The sequence below is a fragment of the Barbus barbus genome (assembly GCF_936440315.1).
Source record: "Barbus barbus genome assembly, chromosome: 20".
Lineage (NCBI taxonomy): Eukaryota > Metazoa > Chordata > Actinopteri > Cypriniformes > Cyprinidae > Barbus > Barbus barbus.
The window spans coordinates 2787345-2805170 of NC_136748.1; the positions used below are offsets into that span (position 1 = coordinate 2787345).

The following is a 17826-nucleotide window of genomic DNA, read 5'->3' on the forward strand; positions in this document are numbered from 1 at the left end:
AAGTTTTGTGTAAACTGTGTGATGTCAGATTGACTTACAATAACTCTACTGGAGCGATGCGTAATCATAAGCAATACAGGCACGTTATGCGTTAGCTTGGAGGCTAGCCAAAGCCAGCAAATGTCAATCATGTCATACACTACAACCCGCCATTGCGGTCCGCGATCCCATCCGCGCCATCTATTCCTCTAAACGAAGACCCACTTCGGTGGTGGTGCAGGATTTCCAGGCTCTTTTCGAAACTGTCTGCTTGCTTGTATTTATCTCTCTGTGTGCCTGTGACTTCAGTTCCAGCCGAGCGCTTTTTTTTTCTTCAATTGCAGAATCGCCTCTAGTCCCGTCTTTCACCAGACCACGTTAACGTTAAATTCACTGAACAAATGTGCATGGTCTGAGTAAGTAACACGAGCATTGTTTTGTTTTTAGACAATACAGCCAACATGAAGTACATTTTTAAAAGCCGTTTTAATGCTATTCCTTGATAAACTTTCCTATTGTTTTTGACTTGTGTTTTAATGTTGGCTAACGTTAGGCTATATCAAAATTAAGAATTATGTCAGTCTATTGATTGATTTTCCATTTCTGCATTGCTCCAGCCAATCTGAAAAAATAGGCTATGCACTGGTTTATGTTGAGTGTATGCTCTTCCTTTTTTCTGTTTAACGACCACTTAAAATTAAATGATGATTACGCGAGGCAAGCATACGGCATAATCGTGACTTATTTTTTAGCAGAATTCATTGAGGGATTTGACAGTGTGATTCAAAGATGAAGCATTTCAAGTGTCAGATGTTATATACACACATGGACAGTTTTTTTCTTTTGCCTTTTTTTGGGGGTTTCTAGCTTTTAGACTAGTCGACTAGTCGGATACAAAACTTCCGTTTAAACGACAGTCAAATTAGTCGTAGCGCACATCCTTATAGGAATTATTTTACCATCTCCATGATTCTCTTTGCCTTGGCAATACATTTATGCTGGTCAAGTCTGTTACCCCCATTTAAAACTGGGGTGCAACCACCAACAGTCTAGATCTTCTTGACTTACAGTACCTGACAGTCATGGAAAAATCAGTACCAGAAAGCAGGTGGATCCTACTGAAGCTGATTGTATAAGCGAGGATGTGAACCAATGAAGTCCAGGTCACTGTTCTTAATGGTTCAGCAGCAGCCTGAAGGCCACAACAGCAGTTCAGGCCACCTGTCACAAACTGAAATGTTGGTTGACAGCAGTCGACTAGTCACAGCTGCCTGTACAAGGCCTGCATGGCATTCAAGGGTATTTTGGCCGGTGTTTGTGTTGAGGTACGCGGGTCTGCAGCTTTCACTAGAATTGACTGATATTACAGTTACTCTTGAAGTCTCTGGCAAGAAAGGTGATGATGTAAAAGGACACCAGATACCCAAAGGTGGCCCAGGATGGGGAGGGTATGCTGTAGTGTGTTTCCACTGAGATGTTTACTTTTGAAAGAGCAGCCAGGTCCAGGAACCACAAAAGAGGCTTTTATCTAGAGCAACTTCAAGGTATGGGTCCTTGCATCGGCTCATGACTGGAATGTCTCAGTAGCATTGGCTAAAGAACTTAAAGGATTAATTGACCTTTGGCAAGATTAGGTGTCAAAATGTTGGCTGTCTATGCAATAGAAAGGTGATTTTTAGATGCTACGTGACTAGAGAAAACCGAGGAAAGGGCTGAGGCACTGAGCCATGGAGATGTTGAAAGTCCACTGGATGACACGTTTTACTTTTGCTGACAAATAAACTGGTACTGGCAACACAGAGAAAGAGTAGGCCTATACATATAATACCCTTTAAAGTTAATTCAGGCTAATTTGATACCAGGCATTAATCTGGTCTTTGAGGCAACCAAGACCTTCCTCCTTTTGGAGATTTCTTTGCTCTAGACAGAGCATTTAGAAGAAGCCAGTGAAAGAAAAATGGTCTAGTAGGAAATTTGGCCTGTGCTTTCTTCATGGCCCTCGGCACATTGACCATGACAGGAGCCATGAGAAGGAAAAGGAAAGGTAATATCAATCTGAAAAACCCTCAAGATGGCTTTGGACAAAGACAGGAAAGCATGCTGAATGACATGATCAGCTGTACCTTACCTGGGTGAGGGTGTACAGTGTTGATCAGGGCGGCATGGTTAGGTTATGTAGTGTGATGACAGAGTGAAAGTAATTGTTCTGGCAGGCTTTTGGCAGCATTGCCGGAGAAGGTCATGAATGTAGTTCCAACACTTACTGGAAGCCAGTGTAGAGCGCCAAATGTAATTGATGATCCAATTGTTGGGTATAAGTCAATTGGCAGTATTTAATATGTGCTTAGTGCAGGTGTCGGTGAATTGACACGGTGTGAGTTGCAGGAATCTAGTCATGAAATAGAAGACACAGGGCAAGGAGCAAAACAGAGTACTGTTTGTAGACCGACTTGATTTTCCTTGCATTGTAAACCATGAAGCAGCAGAACTGTGCTGCATTGTGGTCCACAAAGTTGATCATATTTAGGTTAATGTTATGTGCAGTCGAGCGTAATGCATGTATATGTTCTGTATGGATTCAGGCGATTGTCTGTGTGATTGGGGATGTGATAATGTGTTTAGTCTTCTGATATCATCTGTTTAAGATGAATGAATGACTTCTCACAGATCAGCTACAGATGCAATTCACACATTCCTGTTTCCAAATGTAAGTTGTTGTTGCACACGTTGGTCAAATAGACAAGATTCTGACCATGTGAGACTAATGTTAACATGTATCGTAGGGAATGTTCATGCCTTGCACAAAATTTCTGTTCTGTCTCTCTAGTGAGTATGTGCCTGTTTAGAAAACATTCCAATTTAGGCTTCCCTGAAGAGAATAGACAGGATATCAATGAAAAATGTACCAAACAGACTTGTTGTCACCTATGTTTTGTTATTTTTTTTGCCCCTCACAGAAAAGAATTGCTTCATTTTGAAAGCTAGCGGACGCCTCTTAATCAATGCCCACTGAGCACTTTGTGGCCATTGGAGCATTTGTGAGAATTTGTGCCTGGGACGTGCTGAGCGTGAGACAGGCTAATGGCTGTGTGATGGGTTATCAGAGCCACCGCTGCTAGATCAATTGGAAGAAGAAACCAAACTGTGTTATATAGGTCAGTCAATACTTTCCGTAATGATGGAGTAATCTCTGTGATGTTCAGGGGCCAGTCGATGCTCACACTCTTTTATATTGTGGATATTTGCTATACATGGCTTCCCTCCTGACATCTCTCCTCCTACCTTGCCTTCTTCCCTCAGATCAAACTTGAGCCATTTACCAAAGCATCAAATATACACTTCTTCCTGGTTAGTTTTATATACTGCAGATTAACTAAAATAGTGGCATTATGTTAATTGCCCAGTTACTAAATATTTATTTAAAGCATGTTGTTTATTGTTTAGCCTAAATTTATGTGTTCAGGTTTGATGAAGTCACACTAAATTGCTCTAAAACAGATTGCACTTTTCAATGTTTTTTTCTTTTTGATGGTAGATTATATATGGTTGGCTACTTTTATACAGTTTATGCTTGATCATGTGTAGCTTTTTAGTGTCCATGGACGTTTTTTAATCAACATCAATATTTTAATGACATTACTAAATAAAATATTTGATAATACTTTTAGGAATTTGTCCCAGTAATGTTTACAGTACAAATATTCCATTTAGTCTCTCAGTTAATAAAAAGTAAGTGGGCTGAATGCAAATGAAATGTAAAGTCACCTGCTTTATGGGTAAAATGAGGTCAAATTCCCCCTACCTTTGTTTTCTCTTGACTATAGATTAATCTAAACTTTTATGTCAGTAACATTCATGCTCTTATTAATATTGACTATTCATCTACAAAATACTGTATATACAGTATATATAGGTCACAAAAATATGAATAGATTTAATTTTGAAGTAAAAAAAAATATTAAATTAAACTCGAGGTCTAATGGAGGTATTATTTAATAATGGATTAGAATTAGATTAATTTAAAATATCTTCATTATTCATCATTACCATAGGGAGCAATTGAGTCGAGTCATTTAATCTTATTTGATAGTCTGTTATGACATCCCTTCAATTAAAATAAAACCTGCATCTTATTCATTAAATTATTATACTGTAATTAATAAATCTAAAATAGATTCACATTTACACTGAATATGTGATTTAGTATTTAATGAAACCTTATTCAAAAAATGTCTGTACACCTCACAACTATATCAACATTCTTCATACATATGCAAAGAGCATCATTCAAACATTGTGTTAAAGACTAACGTTGCACTGGATAAATGCACATGACTGTACTTGTGGCCATCCATTGTCAGTGTCCTCTCTCATGTCTCCTGCAGTGTATTGTGGGAGCCCATGGGTGATGGGAAGCGTGTGATATCTCTGGCTGAAAACCACGTGCTGCTCTGGGACCTTCAGGAGAGCTCCACCAAGGCCACGGTGAGGTTCATTATTTTCATAATTGCCATGTTTCACTGCTTTTCTCTCAGTACTGGAGCCACCAGCACGGCATATCAACGATACAAGGCACCACGTTCAGTGCCATTCACTTACAGTTCCCATTAGATATTACTGAGACAATTCAATGAGTATAGATGTACGACTTGCTAGTGAATGTACTATGAATTTGTGTTAAGGGAAAAAAAAAAGTTACTATATATACTTTTCAAACTTCTTTCTTTAATGGAGCACAGAAAAGGTACTTTGAAGAATGTTCATGCTTTTCTTTTCATAAAATGAAAGCATTGGAAAGGACTAAAAAAGCACAAATCTATAAGACTCAAGCTAAAATTCTGAATCCCCCTAATTGTATTTTAGAATGTCTGGAGGGTCGAAAATGATATAACATTAGCTTTAAAACCATGTCAGTCATTAGTCATAAAAAAAATAGCATTTGGGTTTGGAACGAGACATCTTTTGAATGAGGGTTGCTTGTCAAAAAGAGAAAATTAAAGGAATAAATATGAATAATGATCAAAAAAAGTAATGATTTTGTTTTGCTGATGATAGTTGGTTATCTTGACATTGTAAAATATTTTGAAAACACCAAAGTACAGTTGTTATTATTAAGCAGTTATTTCACAATTTTTATTATGCATGTAAGAGAAAAACACTGGGGCCCGTGGGTATGGCCATGATCATGCACTTTGCTTGTCATCTGAAGCCATGCAACTGCTTTCTGTGTTCCTCTGTTGTAATGGCTTTGGATAAAAGCATTTGCTAAGTGTATGTAAATTAATGCTAAACGTAAAACGTGAATGTAAACTTCACAATTTCATGTATTACTTTCCGAAAACCTTCCCATCTGCCACAGCTTTCAAATCTCATTCACACTTCCACAAATGTGGCGCTTCACAGTTGAGTATGAAACACATGAGATGCAATTTCATTTGGTGTTCAATTTGGTGACATGTCTTCATTCACCCAAACTTTAATGTGCAATTAGCAAGCGCCAAAATCATTTAAGATGTTAATACACAAAACATTAAGCATGTTGGATGGTTTGGTCAAAACCTGGAGCAAAACCTTTTCTGAAGCATAAACGTGTTTTACTGAGTTATCTACTGCCTGGGTCCCAATAAAAATCTGTTTTATTTTTTCTTAAATTCAATTTAAATTTTTCCCAAATTCCATGTTTTCTGTTTCATTTTTCTGGATTCTAGATTTTAATTCGGTTTTAAGTAAATCATGAAACTTTAACAAAATGTTAACAACTTTATCAACATTTTAACAATAATATAATATATAATGATTTTGGTGGTTTAAATCAGTTTTAATTATTCATAAAACTTAAAATTTACTTTATTTTAACAATATAATATAATATAAGTGTTTAATTTATTCAGAAATGTATTTTCTGTTGTAATTTTTCTTTATTCTGTGTTTTATAATTTAATACAAATATATTACCAAAAAACGGTGGTAATCAAATCAATGCATAAAACTAAAAAAAAGAAGAAAAAAATGAATTAATCTTTTAAAATGTTATCATATCAAATTTGAACAATTCCTTTCTCTTTTTTTTTTTTTTCTGGCAAATAATCTGCTGTAGGTTTCCTGTTTAAATTAAAACATGGATGAAAAATTGTGTGTTATTATTTCTTTAAAATAATGTTTTAATAAACTGTATGACCTTTAATAAACTGACCTGTGTGCAGCTGATGATGGTTTTTCAAATGAAATGTTGAAATGCTGGTGAAGTGACTGTCAGAGCAGATCTGGAGATGAAGTTCATTCTTTTTGAATTTTAATATTCACAGAAACCATCCATATCATGATTTGATCAAATGAGCAGCCCTACTTTTGATTTATCCTTCCAAAATTGGACAAATTTTGCGACATTCCACGTTATACTGTAAATTCCATTTTTATGACTGGATTCCCTGATTCCGTCCTCATTTTCTGCATCCTAAATGCCTAATATTCATAGTGAGGAGAAACGCCCCCGGTTCACTGACAGTTCTATTAGTAAGAAACAGCTTTGCGCATAATGTTCAGTAATAATCAGCTGCAGTCGTTACTAATTAATGCCTTCCAGACCAGCACTCACTGCGGTGTCACAGGCCTTTGCGAACATAACCTTGACTCGACATTTGACAAAGCATCACTTGCGAAAACACTCTCGCTCTCAATGGAGGCTGGAGAAGAGGCCCGGGATTGACATCACACTGAGCCGCTCCATGAGGTCCCGCTATTGTCAGCTGTGCATGCAAAGCGAGGGGAGGTTATGGAGTGGCAAGGCCTGCTGAGTGCAGCGCCCATTAAAAACACCAGAGCCAGGGAAACGAGGGGGAGGCAGAAAGAGACAGAGAGGATGTTCGGAAAGCTCTTGGCACAGCTAGATTCCAGCGGTGTTGTGAAGAATGCTAATCTGCCTCATGCAAATCTTCCCTCATGCCGCCCCCATCCTCACAGCACACACACACACACACTCGTCAGCCTCCCCCATCCGCTCATCCCTCTATTCTTCAGATCAGCTCAGGTTGATGTGTTTATCACCACGCTGCGTCTGCCAGTGTTTTATTCGGATATCGCTGAATCCCACAAACAGAAAAGGAGAGGAGAAGCAGCCACCAGGCTCACGTCTGCATGTATCTGGGGCGTTTTCTCCAAAGAAACAAGCGTCCTCAAACAAACTGGCTGAAAAAATAATCAACAGCACACTCTTAAATATAAAGGTTCTTTATTGGCATTGATGGTTTCATGAAGAAGCTTTAATATCATGAAACCTTTCTATTGCACAGATGGTTTTTCTATGGCGAAAACTCCTTATTGGAATCTTTACTTTTAAGAAAAAATGCAATTTTTAAGAAAATAAATATGAGATCAAATAGTGCTTCTGAATAGGGTGACTGTTTGTTTATTGCTATGTTGAGACACGTGTGAGAGATACATTTATTACTACTAGACTATGTAAATATTGATGATGATTGGATAATAACATGATTTAAATGGTCAATAAGCTTTGTTAATTGTGACTGGCACTGTTTAAAGTTAACAGCTTTATTAATCCCACAAGGGGCAATTCAAGTAGGGGAGTAACATCATATAGCAGACACAAAATATCACATAGACAGTACAAAAGATAAATAATAATAATAATTAAAACTACCCGACATTAAATTCTTTAAAAAAAACAAAAAAACCTGAAGACTTTGAATTACAAAACCGAATAGCCTCTGGAACAAAACAAAATTTATATCTATTAGATGAACATTTAATGCTTTAAATCTTCTTCCAGAGGGCAGTACTTCAAAATAAACCTTCAAGGCATGAGAGTCATCTCCCGTGATACTACGAGTTTTCCTTAGCATTTGTTGCTCGTATAATTCTGCTAGACTCCGCAGAGGCACACCAATAATTTTTGAGCAAGTCCTAACTAAGGTCTGCAAACGATTCTTGTTCCTAAGAGAGAGTGATGAGTACCAGCATAAAAAAGAAATACTAGGGTAGTATAAAAAGTTCTCAGTATGTTTTTTTTTGTACACAGAAAGAGTTCAATTTCCTAAGAACATGCATTCTTTGATTCACTTTCTTAATAATAGCCTCTGTGTTCTGCTGAAACTTTAAAATAGTATCAAAGATGGTTCCAAGATACTTATACTCCTCTACCCTTTCAGCTTCTTTTCCATGAAAGTACACAGGTTTCACCTTTGAAGCATTTTTCCTAAAAATCAATTACCATCTCTTTCGTTTTATTAATATTCAGTTGTAGTTCAACTTTTTTGCACCACTCAAAGAACTCATTGTGATCATTACTGTCATCACATTCTACACTAGTTAACAAGAATAGAAAAACTGTGTCTCAGCATATTTAACTACATAAGTTATCGTTAGTGCTGCGACATTCATTTGTATAAAGTATAAAGAAAATTGAAGACAGTACGCATCCCTGAGGAGATCCAACTGATGTAACAAGCATATCTGACTGCACTCCATTCAACATGACTCTTTGCTGCCTACATGTCAAAAAAATCTAAGATCCATAAAACCAAACCGTGACTCACATCAAATTCACATACAAGTTTCTTTGCTAAAATGATAGGATTCATTGTGTTGAACGCCGAGGAGAAATCAACAAACAACATTCTAGCAAATGTGCCTCCATTCTCTAAATGTTGATGTATGGTATTTAGGAGGAAGTGCTTTGCATCATCCACACCTCTTTTAGTGCGATATGCAAACTGCAAAGAATCTAACTTATGACCCGTAACTGTGATAAGTTGTGACTTAACTTCCCTCTCTAAGGCTTTCATGGCTAAGGAAGTTAATGCAATGGGCCCAAAATCATTTAAAGAATGTGACTTTTCTTGTTTAGGAATATTATATTAGACGTTTTCCATAAGCAAGGAACTACAGCTTGATCCAGGCATGCCTGAAACAGAGAGTGAAATACAACACTGAGCTGCTCTGAACAGTATTTAAGTGTTCTCCCATAGATACCGTCTGGACCAGGCGCTTTATTAACAGGTGTAGCTTTCAGCTACTTCATTACATTGAAAGGATGCAAATTCAAAGAGTTAGAGGGACTTCATTTTTGTTTAAAATCATCAAGAACAGCACTTGTGTCATGCTTCTCAAAACGCGTAAAAAATAGATTCAGGTCATTAGCCAATAAGTTACCATCAGTGTCCTTATTTAACACTGTTCCTTGCTTAGGTATACTGATATCCGCCATGCACTTAATCCCATGCCAGCCCTCATATCACCCTGAACAAATTTATTTTCTATTTTATTTTTGTAATTTAGTTTAGCACATCTGATTGTTCTTTTAACCTCCTTATTGATCATTCCTTTCTCCTCATTGGACCCTGATAAAAATACTCTTTTCTTCATATTGAGAATATTTTTTGGTTAACAAGTTTGGTTACCCACGGTTCGTTGTTTGGAAACAGTCAAACTTTTCGTGGGTATAATCGACTCAACACAAAAATGTATGTAACTGGATACCAAAAAAACCTGATCATTCAAGTCCAGACTATCACTTAAAAACAAGACCCAGTTTGTAAGCTCAAAGCAACTTTGCAGCTCTCCAATACTTGTCAGTCCAGTTCTTAAAGATCTTTTTCTGTCTTTCTGCACGCCTTACAACTGGTGTATATGCCGAAGCCAGAAGAATTGTGTTGTGATCGGCTGAACCCAGTGGAGGCAGAAGAACGGACTTATAAGCACCTTGAACCGGACCATAGCACCTGTCCAGAATCTTGTCCGCACGCGTTGCACATGAGACATACTGATAGAATCCTTTTAAAACATTGTCTAAAAAACACTGATTAAAATCACCCAAAATAAACTTAGGATAATCTGGAGATTTGGCATCTAGTTTGTTCAAAGTTTTCATCAGCAGATCTGTCCAATTTTGCGCGAGGATGCATATATACAACAAGAAACTTATGACCCTTGCCAAACCGGTTCAAAAACTCATCACAATTTGGCCAAATGATGCTACCTCAACACTACAGGACTGCTTTCAGTGCACAGACTGGAACATGTTTAAAGAGGCAGCCACCAACAACAACCACATAGACCCGCATGAGTACACTGAAACTGTGACTGCTTACATCAAAAAGTGCACTGATGATGTGACAGTCACCAAGACCATCACCACATGTGCAAACCAAAAGCCATGGATGACAGCAGAGGTTCGTGGGCTGCTAAAGACCAGAGATATGAAGCATTCAGATCAGGAGATAAAGCACCTCTCAAAACAGCAAGAGCCAATCTGCCCTGTGGCATCAAAAATGCAAAACAGTCATATGCTCAAAAAATCAACAATCACTTCACAGACAGCAGAGACACACGGAGCCTGTGGCAAGCCATTCAGACCATCACTGACTACAAGCCCCCGCCACAGGCCTGTGATGATGACACATCCCTCCCCGATGCACTCAACCACTTTTATTCACGGTTTGAAATGCAGAATGACACACCTGCACAAAAACTGCCCACACCTCCCAACGATCGGTCTGTCTCCAGCCGACGTAAGGAAGACCCTATCTAGGATTAACCCACGCAAGGCTGTGGGTCCTGACAACATACCTGGCCGTGTTCTGAGAAACTGTGCTGCACAGCTGACAGATGTGCTTACAGATATCTTCAACACAACATCCACAACAATCATACCGGTACCAAAGAAATCACCTGTGTCCTGTCTAAATGACTACCATCCCATAGCACTGACTCCAATCACAATGAAGTGCTTTGAGAGGTTAGTTATGCACAACATCAAAACCAGCCTCCCCAACACACTCGACCCGCTCCAGTTTGCATACCGTCCAAACCGCTCTACGGACGATGCAATTTCCTCCACCCTCCACCTGGCTCTTACCCACCTAGAAAATAAAGACTCCTATGTTAGAATGCTGTTCATTGACTTCAGCTCGGCATTCAACACAATAATCCCACAACAGCTCATAAATAAACTAAACCTGCTGGGCCTTAACAATTCCCTTTGTAATTGGATCCTGGACTTTCTAACCGGAAGACCTCAGTCAGTCCTCGAGCACTACCACACTGAGCACAAGTGCCCCACAAGGCTGTGTGCACAGCCCGCTGCTCTTCACGCTGCTGACCCACGACTGCACTGCCAAGTTCAGCTCCAACCACATCATCAAGTTTGCTGATGACACAACAGTGGTAGGTCTCATCAGCAACAACGATGAAACGCACTAAGAGAGGAAGTGGCACAGCTGGCTGAATGGTGTGGCACAAACAATCTGTCCCTCAATGTGGAGAAGACAAAGGAGGTTGTGATGGACTTCAGAAGAAACTCCGTTGACCACCCCCACTGACCATTGACAGCTCGACTGTGGAGACTACTAAATTCCTGGGGGTGCACATCATAGAGGATCTCACCTGGACCACCAACACCATGTCACTCTCCAAAAAGGCACAACAGGGCCTACACTTTCTCCGCCGGCTGAAAAGAGCAAGTCTCCCTCCACCCATCCTCACCACATTCTACAAAGGCACCATTGAGAGTGTGCTGACCAGCTGCATCACTGTCTGGTACGGGAACTGCCGTGCTGCTGACCGCCTGACCCTCCAGCGGACACTGAACACAGCTGCAAAAATCATCGGTGCCCCTCTCCCCTCCATCCTGGACATTTTCCTTACACGATGCTCCAGCAAAACCAACAGCATCGTGAAGGACTCCAGCCATCCCTCCCACAGTCTCTTCCAGCTCCTACTATCAGGAAGACGGCACCGGAGCATCAGAGCCCGCTCCGCCAGACTGCTCAACAGCTTTTTCCCCCAGGCTGTGAGAGCCCTGAACTCAAATCACCCTGCCCCCCTCTGAAACCCCATGCAAACCCCTACCTCCTGAAACATGGACCACCCCCACCCCAAACACCCACCTAACCTTACCACACCAAAGAAAAAAAACTGTATGAAACTTTTTTTGTGCAATTCGAAGTGTGCTACACACAGGTGAGTGGGCCTGTACAAACCACCTGTAGTAACACACTCTCCTCTATGTGCACTAGACACTTTACACACACTGCTGCGTGTACACAATCCCACAAAGACTCAGCAATATATGTATGTTTACATGCTCATGCACTACAAATCATCATGTAGCGGAATGACAATAAAGCTTGACTTGAAAGTAAAGTTGGGGAAACTCACGTAGTAGATAAAAAGGTAGAGCGGAGAAAACAAGCAATTCAATTTCGGAAGAGCATATTTTTTCCCGCACAATCACATTGTTGCATCAGCTCTCCTTAATGTACACGCAAACTCCACCACCATGCTTTTTCCCCGTAGTCTCTTTATCTCTATCCAGCCGTAAAGGTCCAGAGTATCCACTGAGCTGTAGATAGTCGTTATTGACTGAATCATCCAACCACGTTTCTGTTAGCACCACCATGTGCGAGTTTCTGTACTCGTGAAGGAAGGCCACATTCCCTTGCAACTCATCCATCTTGTGTCGAAGGGAGCGCACATTACTCAGTATAATATTGGGCAGCGGGGTATGTCTGTGATACGCTTTCAACCTGTGCTTAACTCCTCCACGCTTACCCCTTTTCCTTTTAGTCCTCCTCACCAAAGACTGGGCTCCGCCATAGCTCCGCTGAACAATCCCGAGGGTAGTTCTCCGCAATTCCTCAGGGATGTCACACACTGGGTCCGCAGAGTCAGCAGCTGAGCGCAGGCTCAGGATGTATTCCCTGGAGAGCATTGCTCTCAGCTAGCTTGCTCCGGCAGAAAAGTACACGCCACTCTGACCAAAAAAGTAATCAGCAGGATCAAAAGTCGCTGTGAGCTAGACATCCTCGCGTGTTTACACACGCCAAACGAAAATGAATTTAAGAATAAAGCACGCCGTGGTTAAGTCCTACAATGAAAATAAACACTTAGACGCACAACCCTACCGGCTGCCACATAAACAGCGCCGGAAGCCTAGATTGGACTGATAGAATACAATGTAATTTTCTCTATGGGATGCTACTGTAAATATATGAACTAGGCTAGTAGGTAAAAATCACATTCTATAGAGCTTAGAGAAACAAACGCACAGCAATAGTTTGAATTTTGTCTTTGAACTTCCATTTTTTCTGTTGCTATAGCATCACTGTTGAAGAGTAATAAGCTGTTGAAGTGGATTTACTTATTGTAGAGTTAACAAAAGGTATCATGTGCATTGTAATATTCGAAGCAGATGTCATAACAAATGTCAGTAGAAGATTTTCAAATGAGTAGTTCATTCATGAATTCATATGACCTTACCTTCACGCTGTGGAAATAACAAACGGAAGGCAATGAGCGCAGCGCTGAAAATGGGTGGTGCTACATAAGGTCTATACTCAAATTTCTTAAGTAGCAACTAGTTTTATGTTTCTTTATTAGACTATACACACATTAAATGCATTTTCCTGCTCTACTTAAAACAGCTGCAAAAATGGATTTTTAAATGCCAATCACTTTTTTTTATTATTTTATCTCTTATTGTGTTATTGTAATTTCAGGGAAGAACAAAAATAATACAGACATAATTGAAATGCGGGACACTGCTCTCATCTTGCAGGACTTGAGAAAGCTCTAAATTTTGTGAATATCCCAAAAAATGAAGGACAGCTGCTAAACCCAAACAGACTGATGATGTTGTGCTGACTAACTCTTTACGTCACTTAACATTTGCACACTTAAGCTCTTAAAGCTTCTGTCTGTTGTCAACATGGGCAGCATCCTAACAAGTTGTTTTTGTTTTTTTTGCGCTGTTGGTAGATATATTTTCTTGTTTTAACCATAAATTCATTTAATTTTCAGTCAATAAGTTAAAAAGTCATTTTGCTTTTTAAGTAAATGAATCATGATTTAAGAATGTTTAGATATTTGTACTGAAAAACAATACAGAAATACTATGCATGAAAATCATGCTCGATAATAAGCTAAAATATATCACACAAATATTTGGCTGAATATTCCAGTTTAATATGACTGAATTGTAGTTATATGTGCTTTAGCATTATATAAAAAAATACAAGTATATTTATATTTGAGATTTCTTTCTGTGAACTTTTTAGTGAGCTTGTTGGTATGCATTTTGTGTTTCTTCTCCTCTGTAAAGGACAGATGTGATGCTCCCTACTGTTTTGAGTGTGTTTATCATGCATTCAAATGTCTGATAGGCAGATTATCGAAAGGTGGATCAATGTGTTATTGTTCAGTTGCTCAGACTGGCGTTTGTGCTGGAATATTGAATAGGTTTTCTCTGCAGTCAATGAGCTACAACATATCAACAAAATCAGCAGGAGAGGTTCAGAGAACGGGAAAATCTGCTTCTCAACAGCTTTCACAACCACAACTGAGTACAAATAACAAAGTGTTCACTCAGTGCTTTGTGATTATTTATTAAAGAAAATACCAGTTTTTAATTTATTTAGCAGTAGGTGTCTAGTATTTTCTCAGATACTTGCCTAGACTGTTCTGGTTTTAGCATCTTAGATCTCACCTTAGAGCGTGCCTTCACCTTGATTATTGTAAAACTTCAACAACGTATAGCTATGCATGCACTTCTCTTCAGTTCCAGCTGAAATGAACACTAGAGGCAGTAAAACACAAATAACTTTTATTCCTTTTCACACAAATTAATTACAGGTGCAGATTATTGATTAGGCTTATTTTAATGCAGTTTTTTGCACAATACGTTAAGAGCTTCAAACACTTTTACCATAGTGCATGATTTGTAAACTAACACATTTTGATGTTTGCATCACATAAACAGCTCCATATGTTTGGCTTTTCTGATATAGTAAACTTGCTCTGTAGCGCACCCGGTACAGCACTGCACTGGGGATGTGTGAAGTGCACGAGTCCCATGAAACATGAATAATGATAAAAGAGCCTTAAGACTTTCAGAAGCAAGATAAAATTCCATGGTTGCTTCAGCAATTGCATTTGATCTCAGGTTTGCTTTTGTTAACATTATCAGTTAGGTTTAGAGTCAGGTTTAGTGTAGGTGCACAGTATACCACACAGACATTTCATTACCAAAATGCCATGATACGTACAACAACCGACAGAATAAAACATTCCCAGATTCACGTTCATCTGTTTCTGATCGCTATTAGCTCCACTTTTTATATTCTCTGGTATTGTTAAAAACCTCCATAAGACACCAGTGGACTGTCTCAAATGTGTCCATTTTCTCTAAAGATTCTTCTCTGTGGAGACTGTAAAAATATTTTCCCAAGATTATTGGACTACTTTTTACTCTTTCTACTAACTTGATTCAATGTGTTACTTGATGTTTCATTGTATTTCTTTGTGACATTTACTAGCAATTTTTTGAGTGAAAATAGTTTCAAAGTAAATCCTACACTTCGCCTACATTCTGAATGATATAGAAAGCTAACGAAGCACCTTTGCATTGAACTCCCAGTATAAATAGTGCACTGCTCTTCAACAACGGCACCGATTCTTGTCGACTTGTGCCGTTAAGAGTATTTGGTCTATTTGGCACTGCTGTGTTTACGAACACAGTGTATTCTGTGTCCGTCAGGGACTGTGAGTAGGCTTGCCTCAGATTGCTGGTGAATATGCAGCCATTGATTGAGATGTATGTTGATGGATTCTCCTCCCACAGATCTCGAGCAGCACCACTCTGGAGGGCAAAGGGCAGCTGAAGTTCACAGCAGGCAAGTGGAGCCCACATCACAACAGCACACAGCTGGCCACGGCCAATGATACGGCCATCCGAGGCTGGGACCTGCGGAGCATGAGGTGAGGAGCGTCATTCGGATACAGTGTGCATGGCTACTGTACCATGGTACTGTGATACATTATTACCATATTTATAAAGTGACATTAAAGACATTTATAATGCTATAAACAATTTCTATGTCAAATAAATGCTGTTGCTTTGAACTTTCTATTCATCAAAGAATCCTTAAAAATAAAATGTGTCATGGTTTCCAAAAACATATGAAGCAGCACAACTGTTTTCAACATTAATGCAAACATATGAGCCTTTTAGAATGATTTCTGAAGGATCATGTGACTGAAGACTGAAGTAATGATGCTGAAAATTCAGAGCAATAAATTACATTTTAACATATATTCTCATAGACAAAAATAACTTATTATTAATTGTTATATTTCACAATGTTACTGTTTTTACTGTGTTTTTGATCAAATAAATGCAGCCTTGTTGAGCAGAAGAGACTTCTTTCCAAAACATGAACAATTAGAATTCTTCCAAATTTTTGAAGACCAGTGCACATGGTAATTTGTAATAATTACCATGGTATGGTGTTCCAAGCAACCAGAAATCCATGTTATCATCATGTCTGGAAATACATTATGATAATGGTCTTTCCATGGTATGTTTTGGTACTCTTTTGTTTTCATGTAAAGAGTTTCCAGCTTTAGAAATAATATGGTTGACTGAATATTTTGAACTTGAGGCTGAAGATGTTTATGCAGTGTCAAACATCACACCTTAAAGAAATGTATCACAATAGCCTTAGTTTTACACAGTAATCTGTTCCTCATTGGTTGTGCAGTTCAGATTGTCATGGTCCGGTGTGCGTATGTGAGCAGGGAAGCTTCTGGAACAGCTGTGTGCTGAGATAAATGAATGTTTATGTGAGCTCTGCTGGAGGAATTATAATCACAGCATTATTGATCCTTGGATAACAGTCAGACCTGATGAGATGAGATGAGATGAGGACCAGGAGATGTTGATGATTGAGATGCACAGCACAGTTTGTGTCAAGGTACAGAATGCTAGAGAGGTGAATCCTTACTCCTTACTGAAGTTATTATCGCATTATCACATTATTATGGCATAATGGCATGATGTTAAAACAGGAAACCTTTCCCACATACATTTGACACTGTACACCATTTACACATAAACATGCTGATGACTCTACACTGTTATATTCTAAAACGTTACTCCAAAAAGTATATTCTCTGTTTCAGTTAGTTATTTTTAGCCTTACATGATGAATGTCATAAAAAGAGAAATCTGTCATATTTCCATCCGTAATGCAGTTTATATCAAACTATGTATTAAACCTACAAAGTTGAGATAACTTCAATATGATCATTGTATAAAGTTGATGGAGGATCCTCTGGTATAAAATGCTGTCTGTGATAGATTGAGGTCGTATGATAACTGTTGAGTGAAAATATGCCCTGCAGCTTGATTGCACTGATTTCAGGAGACGTCAGCACATTCATTTAGTGAGGAAGGTGTTAAAGGGAAACTGCTTCATCAAAAGTTTCAGCATAAATGCATTTTCTCTCTCTCTCTCTCTCTCTCTCTCTCTCTATCTCTCTCCCTCCCCAAGAATAATGCCAAATATGTCCAAAGGTGCATTCATTTACTTTGCTCTTGACAGTGATGAACATTTTCTGTCATCTGTATCTATTCCAGATGAAGTTTTTCAATGGTTATGAGAAACTCTATTTGTATTTCTATGTTACTTATTTTACATTTTAGAAACCTGTTCATTTAGGGATTTTTTTATGTTGCTTCAACAACCAGTATTTGGGTCCAATAAAAGGAATCATGCAGATGCTACTAATTTCATTCACCAGGAACCTTTAGATTACACATACTAAAATAACTGTGATTCATAATTAAACAGAAACTGTTTGACTGATTTGAATTACAGCTTGTCAGTCAAACTGTATTCTTGTATCATTTCTAATAATAAAGCAACTGTCAGGATCATGGACCTGTTTTTGTTGTGTTTTGCTCCCCATGTGTTCTGTGACCCAGTTTTTCCCTCATGTTAATTGTTAATTTGATCCCAGGTGTGTCTCCTTAGTTCCCTCGTTATCCTGTCT

At 38.7% G+C, this 17826-nt stretch overlaps 1 protein-coding gene across 3 annotated transcripts in view; it reads left to right on the forward strand.

Moving 5' to 3' along the window:
- LOC306886564 (EARP-interacting protein homolog) overlaps positions 1-17826 on the forward strand; it is a 57354-nt gene that overhangs the window by 20492 nt on the left and 19036 nt on the right. For 2 of the 3 annotated variants that reach the window (XM_079443756.1, XM_079443757.1), the window contains exons 5-6: positions 4365-4464; positions 15614-15750. In XM_079443756.1, coding sequence (XP_079299882.1) covers positions 4365-4464; positions 15614-15750 — 237 coding nt within the window. Of the gene's footprint in view, positions 1-2346; positions 3135-4364; positions 4465-15613; positions 15751-17826 lie in introns of those variants that run through there. The other variant, XM_079443758.1, reaches the window with a different exon arrangement.